Below are 12,338 nucleotides of genomic sequence, written 5' to 3'. Positions count from 1 at the left end.
AAAATCAGCTGGAATTGAGTTTAACAAAACCCACCAAAGCAAAACAGAAACAATTAAACCACGTCCTTTTTTTCTTTTTGCCTACTTTAAGGTCTTCAATAGCACCTTGAATACAAAAGGAAGCCACTTCCACATCTACTACACGTTACCAAAGAGCCTGCACACACCTTCTGTTGCTCCTAACGTGCTTTCTCAGCAGTTACCCCCAGGAAAACATCAGCATCAACTTGCAGGCACGCTTTGCAGCCACCAGTTTTTGATGAGCGTTTTTCTTTTGACAGCTTTCAGCTACTGGTGGTTTAGCAGCACCTTCAGAACGCTGGTACACAAGTGATGATTAGAGCTGTCAGAGGCAAAGGGCATTCACAAAAGCAGCTTGTCCTCAGCTTCCTATGAGGAATTGCAGAGATTGACCAGAGCTGGCTGGATGCTGATTCCATGCTCATTTGACACCATGCTGCTTAGCTGCACGCAGTTGACTTGCAGAGCAAAGATGCCCAGTCTTGCTATCTCCAGCACTTGTGGAAGCAGAGCAGTATCATGCTTCCCAACTCTCAGCAGCACGTAATCTGAAGTGCTCTCATCCCAGGGAGCCCAGCAGGGACATATCTGTGCTGCTTGTTTTCATAAGAAACGAAGCATTCAAAAATCAATCTGCATAAGCACTCATGAAGCAATGGTTTTTGGTACCACGTCAGTGAATTCTCATCGTTCAAAAAAAACCTGTCAGTTCCAAGTATAAATCATTTTGCATACAAGGGAGTTACAGGACTACAAAAATGAGTTCATGTGTAGCAGCAATGAGAACAGCAGCAATTCTGCCCGGACTCCCCTCCTCATTTTAGGGTAGGGATCATTTCTTCACTGTCTCACTGACAAACACTGGCTCAGAGATGATCACCCGATGGCTGTGCTTTTCTTTATCATGTTGTAATCTGAACAAATTTCACTTATCCCTTGAACTGGAGAAGTGGAGACCAGCCAGATCTTATTTTACCTCTGGAAGAGCGAAGAACTGGTTTCACATGGAAAGAGAGCCAAAGCATGGCAGCACACAGAATGGGGCTCATTCAGATTCTGAGTAGGGTTTCATTGGTATCAGTATCCGCTCACAGAATTATTTAGTGCTGCTTGGATGTCTGCTAAGCTGCAGAACACAAAGCAGAAGCTACACTTTCTCAGCTTCACTGCAATAAAGACATCTACCCTTGGTTCTAATTATCAATCCATATTATGAACTCCAGAAGTCATCTCTCACATCACTCATGGAAATCTATGTAATGTGGGCACAAAAAAAAGCCCCACACTAAAGATGAGGCATGGTGCCATGCAATGAGGCTGCCCTTCTGTTATCCTATCTTTGGATCAAACCATGAGCCATGGAAAGCCATGAGCCTGGACAAAGCAGAAGAAAGGAAATAACTACAATAGTTTTCAACCCTGTAAAGTTCACCTAGGTAATAGCCTGTGTTTATAAACAGGCCCTGTTAAAGAAACCAAATGTTTAACTACTCGAGTGTTTGCCAAACACAACAGGTTTCTCAAAAATATTTTTATTACAGACCTCACTGAGGCGAGGGAAGAGGAACAAGGAACACCAGGGTTTGCTCAGTTCAGCCCTGGAAACATTTTCACACTGCTGGTGCCAACTGGTAACTGCAGGCAGCTATTATGGTACTGCAAAACCTCCCTTAGCAGGTGAACATGAAGGACTTCAAAGGCAAGAAAAGCCACAACGTGCCCTTCCTCTACAGTGCATTGTAGCACTGCTTTGCCCTCCCTCCTGTACCAGGTCGAACCCTCAGGCTCATGTTAGCACTGAGTGTGGAACCTACACACAGCTCCTCACCCTAATAAGTTCAGCTTCATTTCAGCAACCTGAATTTTACAAATTGCATTTAAAAAGCAGTGAAGTTTGTTATGGAGCGGGTTGGAAACGACACGTGCTCACAGCAGGCTGCAACACAGGGGAACTCTCATTTAGTCCTTCCCTCTCTAAATTTTAACATCAAAACCATGACACAAACAACCTCGACACACAAATGAATGCAGTCCTAACTCAGCCTGAGAAATGGAAGCTCAGCTGCGGCCCACCTTCACAAGCTGCACCATGTGGAAGCAGCACAGCAAGGACAGCACTGGTGCAGGAGCACAGCTTGCCAAGCTGCTCTAAGCCTCCTGCACTGCCTTCTGCAAGGCCAGGATGAAGCTCTCAAAGGGATTTAAGTGCCCTGTGAACTCAAGTTGCACAGAAACCTGGCAGCACCTTTGCTCCTAGACCTCCTGAGCATTAAGAGCTGGGTTTTCACACTGCTACCAGAGTTCCTTAAAGTGCACATTTGGTTTTAATCAACGTTTGCTGATGAAAAAGAGAGATAATTCTGCTCTAACCCATTCTGATTCCTTCAAACTACCGTCTCAGCCAAATGGCCTTCCAGTCCTTCAGAAGTGCAGAAGGTTTCCAGATGTTTGTGCACAGATGTCGGTGTGGATCTGTGACAGCACACCTGGATTTACTCTGGGAGAGAGGGATGACAGCGAGTGGGGAAACACCTCCTGCACTGCTCCACCCCCTTCTCTCTTCTGCTGTGTGGACAACGGTTGTACAGCCTGCCTCTCGTGTCCATCTGTGACAAGCAGGCACCAGAGATGGGCAGGAGGAGCCCCGTGCAGCCAGAAACAAACCAGTCAGCTCAATCCCTGTGCAAACAGCAGAAAGGGAGTTCTGCAGCAGCAGCTGTTTGTGCTGAAGAGAGAGGGGAGCTGCACTCAGCTGTTTGGTTCCCAAAACTCTTCTCATGGGCAGCGGAGAACAAAAGAAAGCATCATCAAATGAAACAAATCCCAAACTAGAGCTTCAGCTCCAAGTGATGCCAGGGATGGCCTCGCTGATTTGTCCTTGAGAATAACAACAAAGGATGGAGAATTTTTCCACTTAGATGCCAGCTTTGACATGGAAAATTCACATACACTGCAACAGTAAATAGGAAATTTTAGATTTAGGTAAAATCTACAGTGGAGAATGATTAATAGTTATAGTTATAGTCTACACCACAATCTAATTCCTGCTCTTGGCCATTCCCACACTTCTGCACAAGCTTAGTTTTACTCAGATGAAATTCAGGATACACAGCAGCATCTGCAAGATTCCAGCACAAAATTACGTCAATTCATGAGTTCAATTTCAAATTGAACATTTCCTAACAATACTCTTTACTCAGCCACCTGAAGGCCGTGCTGAAAACCCTATCTGATAGGGAATTACTTTGGAACGTGAGACAGAGCTTTCACATTCCAACAGAGAACTGCTGGGTTTTCTTCATCAGCTTGACCAGAACTAAGCCCAGAGAAACAACACAGCTCTCCCCCAAAAAACACCTTCACAGTGAGATACTGAAAAAAGAAGTTCTTGGGAGCTGCCCACGCCTCACCACACATCCAGTATCTTAAAGCAAACCAAAGACATCCCACCAACACCACGGAGATGACAAGTAACAGATTCAAATATTACACAAAATGATAATCATGTAGAAAGCCTCCTTAAGCTTTAATTCATCTCTCTGTGAATTAAAGAGGCTTATAAATTTCTAAGTATTTTGCAATGCTTTTCTCAAAGCAATGGTTACCACATGACAGCTGCTGGAGCCTTTTCAAAATCAAACTACATTTCCACAGGCCACAGGCCTGAAAAGACGTACAGAAGCCTTACATGCTGAAGCTAACCAAGGATATTCAACCCCAGAAGTCCCAGTAACAACATCTCTTGACATTCATGGCATTAAACTCCTGTTAATGCACAACCTGAACAAGCTGAAACACAAGTGGGAAAATAGCAAGTGATGCTACAGCTTTCTCCATGCTGGAGACCACCTCTTTGCCTGCTGTGGACACCTGCAGAAGCGGGGTTCCTCTCTGACCTTTTTAGAATCATAGAATCATAGAATCACTAAGGTTGGAAAAGACCTAAAAGATCACCCAGTCCAACCGTTCACCTATTCCCAATAGCTCCCACTAAACCATGTCCCTCAACACAACATCCAGCCTTTCCTTGAACACCCCCAGGCTCGGTAACTCCCCCACCTCCCTGGGCATCCATTCCAGTGCCTGACCACCCTTTCTGAACAGCAATACTTCCTCATGTCCAGCCTGAATCTCCCCTGCCGTAGTTTGAAACCATTCCCTCTGGTCCTATCACTAATGACATGAGAGAAGAGGCCGACCCCCAGCTCACTACAACCTCCCTTCAGGAAGTTATAGAGAGCAATAAGGTCTCCCCTGAGCCTCCTCTTCTCCAGGCTGAACATTCCCAGCTCCTTCAGCCTCTCCTCATATGGCCTGTGTTCCAGACCCCTCACCAGCTTTGTTGCCCTTCTTTGAACACGTTCCAGGGCCTCAATATCTTTCTTGCAGTGAGGGGCCCAAAACTGGACACAGTACTCGAGGTGCGGCCTCACCAGTGCTGAATACAGGGAATTTTAGCCAAGGAAAAGCCAAGCAGGTCCAATTTACTAACAATTCCATGCAGGTCCACGCTGTGAGGTGCACACAGACCTGTGGCAGCCAGCTGAGCCCAGAGCTACAGACACAGCCCTGCACCCTGCAGCCCCAGATGACTCTATCAAAGCACGAGGGGCCCAAAGCTTTCTCCTCAAGCAGCATACAACCCACACCAGTCAGCCCTAAGTCAGAGCTGGCTTCCTTTTGAAACAAAGTCACAAAAGAAACAGTGCGTCTTCAGGGCTGGAGGATCTATTTTACCTCTGACTACCAAAAAAACCTTCAGGAAACATCACAAACAGTCCCAGCAACTGAAAAATATTTACATGAAGAAACATCCACTTATCTCTCTTGTGTTACCAACAGTTCATCATCATTGCACTAAAATTCCCACATTTTTCAACTTGATGTATGTACTTTTTTGTCTCCTGTTGCCTATAACAAAATTTACTAACAAAGTGTTACAAAAATCCCAGTCTTCCTCCTATTTCTCCCACATCCATCACTGTGATGAGACAACGCACAGAGCTGACAATATTAAAAGAAAAGCAGTTTGGGAAATATTTCCACAAGGATAATTTTTTGCTGCAGGAATGGACTGCTTTTCTTCAGCCTTGCCACAAAGTAAGCTAGCACTAATCCATTAAGCACATTACGAGTTTGGCGAATTAGACTTAGATTAACAGGGCTACCTCATTTTCCAAAACAAGATTTTGTACATGTTTTAGCATACGTTTTCTTTTGCATAAGCAAAAACAAGGACTCCAGTGTATTTCTTAGTAATGAAGCTACTCGAGCTCAAGAAGCATCCTGCAGCAACAGTTCTGAATAGACAGGTAAATCTAGCTCAAAACAAAGAAGTGATTCCAACAGATGCCAGGAAAATACCGTACAAATGCCTCTGCTGTACAACAACCTGAATTTGTCCACATTGGGCTGTATTGGCCCATGATTTCCCATCTGGGAAAGGAGGACTTGTCCATCACCCACACCGTGCTGTCTGATGTCACACCACACCGCCAAACTCCGTGCACGCAACATGGCTTTGACATGAAAGAATTCTACCAATCACCAATGGACTGTTTTTCGGTTCACCTTAAAACCAATGACACGATCCAACAAAACAAAACGTACCCAGAAATGCTGCAGAACCCAGAACCCCGAGCTGGGGATGCCAACAGAACATACAAAGAGCATCAAGGCCCCAGCATCTCTTGGAAGAGACAACGGGATGAGGGAGCACGCCGGGGCCTCGGGCCTGCAGGTGCTGCCAGCGTGCTTGTCTGAAGTGTGAGGTCACACCTTCGGAGACGTGCATCCTTTGCATCCTTTGTAACAATAACCCGTGAGCGTTCACCGCTCTGTTTGCTGGTTCCCAGCAGCTCCCGTAGGTAGCTCCATTGTTCTGTCGAAGGTACCGGGATGTGCATCATGAATATTCCAACAGAACGGACCATCGCATCGCTGATGTCAAAGACAAAGGCGATTTATGCTGAATTTAACCACTCCTGGCAGGGGAGCGGAGCTGCCGAACGCAGAACAAAACCGGCCGCCACCTCACCTATTCCATAGGCTTTAGCGCAGATCCATTGTAGATTAGCGGCTATTTTCGCTCTGGCTGAATCATACAGCTCCAAAGGGACGATCTCCACCGCGCTATCACCCAAGGCATCCATCTTCCTTCTGCCGCTCTCTCCACCCGCACCAACGTCAACATCCACCATCTAGGAGCAAAACAAAAGGCAGCGGTTCCATCACACCGCCCGGCTCCCCCGGGCCGGGCCGGGCCGCGCCCCTCCGACCCCGGATAGCACAGCATCTCTCCCGCCCGCAGCCTCACCCCCCGACGGGCAGCACCTGCGGCCCCCGGCCCCGCCGCGCCCGCCCGCAGCAGCACAGCGCTCGCACGCCCATGCTCGGCCCTCGGCGCGGGGCGAGGAGGAGAGGGGGGAGGAGGAGGAAGAGGAGGAGGAAGGCAGCGGCGCGGCGCCCCCTCCTCTCAATGGGAGAAGGAGGAGGAGGGAGGAGGAGGAAGGATAGGGGCGCAGCCCACCGCCCCGCCGCCCCCCCGCCGCGGCCTGCAGGCCCCGCGCCGCCTCACCTTGCCGCTATCGCCGCCTCATCCCCGAACCGCGGCCGGCGGAGCCCCGCGTCCTCCGGAGCGGAGGGAGACGGGAGGCAGCGCTGAACGGGGCCGCGAGCGGGCGGTGCTGAGCGGGAGAGCGCCGTGAGGGGAGAAGGGAGAGGAGGAGGAGGAGGAGGAGGAGGAGGAAGAGGAGGAGGAGGAGGGAAGGCAGCCCGCCGCTGCCGGGCCGGGGCTGGCAACGCTCGGGACCGCGCGCGCGCGCATGCGCCCGCCTCGATGCGCGCTCCCGCCGCCCGCCTCCCGCCCGGACGCGGCGGCGCGCTCGGAGAGAGGAAAGGCGGGGTTTGGTGCCGGCCGGCGCTGCGCAGGCGCCGCGATGAGGGCCGGGCCGCCCGCGGGCCTCGCTCGGCGACCGTTACCACGGCGTTACCACGGCGACGGGGAGCGCGGCAACGCGGCAACGCGGATCCGCGGCCTGAGCGCGGCGGCCTCGGGGCTGCTGAGGGGAACCGAGGCGTCGCTCCCGACGAGGGACGGGCGGAGCTCCGCCGCTGCCAGCCCGGCTCTGCGAGGGCGTCGAGGAAAGCGAGGGCGGCCCGTGTGCGCGGCGGGTGTGTGGGGAGGAGGACCGAGCCGTGAGATGGAGGAGCCCCGGCTGGAAGATGCGTGTTGTCAGACGCACAGAGCGGGGCTTTGCGGCCTGCACTGCTCACCCCGCACCGCACGGCTGGTTTCCTCCCGGCCACCCTTATTGCATATAAACTGCAAAGAATTTCCAGCTCTCTGCTGTGAATCGTTAACCAGGAAACCCTCCAGGTACACAGGAACTGCTGCAGTGCTGCAGTCAGATGTTACTTCGTCCTGTGAAGGATGCACATCCCCCTTCACCAGCCAGCCCCACAGCACCTCGTGGGAACCCTTTGCGGTGCAGCTCCGTGGTGCTTCTCTTCCGGTTATTAGGAACAACCTCCCCCAGGGCTCGGTCTGCTGCTATCTGCTCCTGATCAAAGCATGCCAGAGGTGGTTTCCAGGCAGAAGACTGGCTTACGCAGCCCGTGCGTTCCATAGCAAATAATTTGTGTCATGATAAACAGCAAGAAATGGCTGACAGGCATAAAAGGATTTTCTTTTTTTCTTTTTGGCTATAGGTAAGCCATCACAAGCACCATAGAGGCCTTCTCCTGGGTGCCCTGCAGACACTGCTGCCCACCGGCCGCCATCTGAAAGCTCACAGATACCTGCTGGAAGCAGCAAGCTCACCCTGCACGGTGACCCTGCAGATTAACTGAGCTGATGAGGTTCACTGATGGCAGCAGGGCTCAGCTGAAAAGTGAAGTTACATGATTAAAAGGTTTGAGTCTCTAACGCACACACTGGATCGATGAATTATCTTAATAGCTATCTTGTGAAAATGTGATGATAAGCTTGGCCTCACGCGGTGATAGCAGACTTTTTCCTACCTAACTTTTCGTTATGAGTCTCATACTTCTGCTATGTATCTGGAAGACACACATTTCAAATTCTTGATTAACTTGGATCAGTCTTAAGATTCAGCATTCGTTTCCCTGTATCTTTTCAAAGTGCCAGGCAACCTATTTCAGGAGTATGATCTAGTGTGATTCAGGAAGTATGATCTGGTGTCCAAAGGTTATCCCAGCCTACTTAATTGCAAGATTGTATGCAATTAAAGTGGATGTCCCTTGTAAACAACTTGCTCATTGTTTTATAATCTCTGAAGAGTTTGGTTTTCAGCACAAATTTTTTTAAAGCAGGCTGTCAATTTATGACGTTACCACTGTAACAAGCAGCTCTTGTTTCCAGATTAAGTATTAAGGCCCAATCCAAATCCCCTTAAACTCAAGAAGAATGTTTTCATTTAGGTAGTGGATTGGGCTGCAGAAACAGGACGGCCCTTTGACTCAGCAGGTGACCTGTATGTGAGGGTGAAGGCACACGCTGGGAGAAAGCTGCCCTACTTTTTCCTCTGATATATTTTTGCTATAGATGAAGAATGGATGTAGTTGCTAAACCGGTCAGAAACACTTAAAAACAAATTATGATTTAAGAGAGTGGCAGATACTCCTGCAGAACAAGTAGTACTAAGACACCTGAAACTGAATATATATAAAAAAAAGTGGAAATGTTTGGGTCAAGAAAATGAACACTGTGGGAAAAAAGCATGAAGGAAGTGTAGGGGTAAAGAAAATGCCATCCTTTTACAGGCTACAGCTGAACTTAAAACCTTGACTTTATTACTACCTTTCTACCTCTTTCCTTTATACAGTGCTGTCCTTTGGATTTACGTTCATGTATCACTGTCTTCCAGAGATGAGAAATATGCTGTGACTTCTTCCTTCATGGTAATACCTCGTGTAACTGTGCTACTTCAGGGCATTTGTGTGTCCTTAAGCAAAACCTGAATTTGACGTTTGGGGGAACTTTGTAGTTTGAGAAGTTTGGTCAGAACTCTAACATCAGCATCCTCAAAACTGTCCTGGAGATAAAAAGCCTGCACTTAAAACGGGAGGGTCCTCAGTAGATGGCTAAATAGGTTTGCTTTTTCCAAGCGAAAATAAATGACTCCCCAGTTCAACGGCAGCAGATTCACCTTTAATTTGCAGAACACTTGTTTCTTTCCTGTACTCCATATAAAAGGCTTTGGGAAAATGAGAACAGGTTGCTTTTCTATGTGCAATAATTTTCCTCTTGGAGCATTCTCCTGGCTCCCTCCACCATTCAGAGTGGGTGTACATGTGAACTGACAAATACTGCACAGCCTGTCTTCCAGCAGAACTCTGAGATTAATTAGTGGGAGGTAATACCTTTGACAAATTACCATATTCAAGCACAACACCTATTACATGTAACAAAGCTAACCCTTGTGCTTGCTTTCTGCCTTACTGGAAGAATGCCTAGGATTTCAGTTTCTTCTACCATGTTTCATTTATCAGTATGAGAGATAAAAGCACAGAATATCAGTCCCTTGTCATCCCAAGGACATCAGATTATATTGTAAAAATAAATACGTATTGTTTGTAGGAATATAAACCTGCTGTGCACTGGGATTGTATGGGTTAGGGATACTTCCTGGGGATGGAGTCAGGAGCTGACCCATCGGTGGCACTAATTAGCAGTAGCACCTTCCTATTAGAAAGGCCAACAGTGAACTGGAATCCTCCCTCAGCACTGCAAAAAGCACCTTCAGATGAAGGAAAGAGCACTGTGCAGGAGACTGCATGGAGATCCTATGCTTCACTGTCTCCCTGTAGCTATTTATGGAGGAGGACACGGCAGAATGTCTCTACCAGACAGATAATGCTCCCAGTTAAACCAGGGCAAAAAGAATCACAGCTTGGGAATTCCAGCACCCTGGGAAGTTTGTCTGTATCATACACAGCTCGACTCCTGCTCAGTTTACTTTCCTCTGCTAGGACTCAGCACGCTTTCCAAAGGTTACTAATATTTCACTTCCTTCCTTCTTTTCCCCAGGAAAAGCACACTTAGCAGAAGAGAGAAACTTTCCCTCCACCAGATCCTGAAAAACTGCCTGCAATCGAGCCAGGTTCACCATACCCTGAGTATAAACACCATAAAGCTTGGTTTGCTGCAGGCAGCGCAGCCACTGAGCAAACAGGGAGAAACCACGTTGGTCTGGGTTATGCAGTGCACTCTCCTCCCTCCAGCTGGTTGATAACCCACATCCCACAGGGGCCCAGCAGCCAGTGTGCTTGCTGGCTTTGCTGTGGAGCTCTCACATCCCCCCAGCCACAGCACAGGAGTGGGTGGCTCTGCTGGAGGAGCTTCACCTCTCTCTTGCCTTCTGCTCGGCTCTTGCATGTACTGCCAGCAGCAGCAAGATAAGGCTGAACAAATTGACTCTCAGGTCCCAGCACACACCACAGAGGTGTTCTGTTTTGTGGTTTAGAAAAGTTGTCTTACTCTGAATTCACTAAGTAAACAAAGATGTGGTCAAAAACTGTCCCATGAATGAATGAAGCCAGGCAACCTGAGGATGAAAGGAGGGAATGGGCAGAACCCTACTGAGCTGCTGCTCTAACAGTTTCAAAATGCCTTTTTCTCCCTGGTACAAAATAGATCCCCATGATAGTGCATCATGTATTCAGCCTTCAGAAGGGGGGGCACAGCATTATTCTTAGCAAAAGAGCAGTCGCTTCAGCGTAATTACCAACGACACAGGAGCAGTTTCTGTGGCATAATGCAGTTATCAGTAATTACTTATATTCAGTTCTGTAACCATAAGGAATGTGCAGCACAACAGTTGTGTGCACTGGGGAACCACACGCCATGTGGGATATTTTTCATGTAAATAAGGAAAACCAATTAATTCCAGACCACAATACTGTATTCCATTCATTCAGCTTTTGAAGGTAACATGTGTGGAGTTGAGCTGTTGTGATGATGGGGTGCAGTGCCTATTCAGCTATTTCTCCTGCACGCAGCTCCCAGTTTACCAGGCTTGCAGGGCTCCTTCCTCACCTGGCAGCCCTGTCCTTCCCTCTGCTCCTGTCTCCAGACATGCCAAAACAAACCTGAACTGCCTCCCGCCCTTGGGTCCCCGCCAGCTTGTGCATGTTGCACTTTAATGCTCTTAAATCTGTAGCTAAAGAAATATGTTAATGTGAAAATTAGTCAGAGCAATTGAAACATCTCAATCCTGCTTATCCAGGCCCTGCTTACAGCAAGAACTTTATGACCGTAAAACTCCAACCTGAGCAGAAAGTAAAGCCAGGGTGGCACCCGTGAGCACCCCCAGCATGGCACACAGCAGCTGAGCAGTGGGGCAGCACTCCCCAGCAGGGATGAGATGCGCAGGGCTCACAACACATCCCCTCACTGCAGGGCTCACAGGGTTGTCAGCACGCCCTGGGATGCCCCGAGCAAGGCAGCACCTTTAGACATGTACAAAGGATTTGGCACATGCCGGATTACAGAAACAAACTTCCTAACAGCACGGCTCTGAACAGATGGGGACGGGTTGAAGCATGATGCTGCTGTTCCCACTATGCCCGACCAACGCCACTGACACGGTCCCCATGCAGACCCCAACCCTGTGCCTCTCTGCTCTGCTCCCCTTGACCGGCTGAGAGCATTGCTGGGAATCGGGGTCACGAGCCCCTGGGGCTGCCAGGAGCACATCGAGGGGGTCAGACTGCAGAGGGCAGCCTCAGGTGATGTCCTTACGGCCTCCTTCCTGTCCTGCTGGGAGACAGCCTCTGTAGGACCCCATCAATGCCCTACAGCCAGCATAACCCCTGGCAGCGCTGACTTACCGCTGGCATCCGCCGGCATCCTGTCAGCCTCGGAGGTGGCAGAGGGCCATGGGCAGCAGCTTGCAGTGTGGCAGCCCATGGTAGGGTGGGGGGCTCAGTGCCGGGGGGGAGCTCGGCCGCCTCTGCTCCCCAGGCAGGGCAGCAGCATCCCCACGCTCTCCAGCATCACTGCATCACCATGGCAACGCAGGATGACTCACCAGGTACCAGTGACATCAGAGGAGGGGACTGGGGTTGGATGATCCTAGTTTGGTTTTGCTCATTAAAGCTAGAACGCTTCGTCCAAGGAAAGTGCTCCAATTCAGACCAGCCAGAGAAGCAGCAGATCAGCTGTATTGGCTGTGCTGCTGGTCCCAGTGTGCACCTGCCTGCAAGAGTGGTGGCTGGAGCCTCTTATGTTATAGCCTTCATCTATTTTCTTGTAGTGACTTAAACAAGCACCAAACGAAATGACTTTAAAGCAG

General features: G+C 49.3%; 1 protein-coding gene across 3 annotated transcripts in view; it reads right to left on the bottom strand.

Annotated features, from left to right (window-relative positions):
- Window positions 1-12,024, bottom strand: part of CAMSAP1 (calmodulin regulated spectrin associated protein 1) — a 29,211-nt gene extending 17,187 nt beyond the window's left edge. For 2 of the 3 annotated variants that reach the window (XM_048965786.1, XM_048965788.1), the window contains exons 1-2: window positions 11,875-12,024; window positions 6,059-6,221 (exon numbers count right to left, since the gene is read on the bottom strand). In XM_048965786.1, coding sequence (XP_048821743.1) covers window positions 6,059-6,221; window positions 11,875-11,883 — 172 coding nt within the window. In that variant the 5' untranslated portion in view covers window positions 11,884-12,024. Of the gene's footprint in view, window positions 1-6,058; window positions 6,222-6,598; window positions 6,844-11,874 lie in introns of those variants that run through there. The other variant, XM_048965787.1, reaches the window with a different exon arrangement.
- Between the last annotated feature and the right edge of the window lie 314 nt (window positions 12,025-12,338).

This window comes from Lagopus muta, chromosome 19 (assembly GCF_023343835.1).
Source record: "Lagopus muta isolate bLagMut1 chromosome 19, bLagMut1 primary, whole genome shotgun sequence".
Lineage (NCBI taxonomy): Eukaryota > Metazoa > Chordata > Aves > Galliformes > Phasianidae > Lagopus > Lagopus muta.
This window is presented reverse-complemented; position numbering and strand designations above follow the sequence as displayed.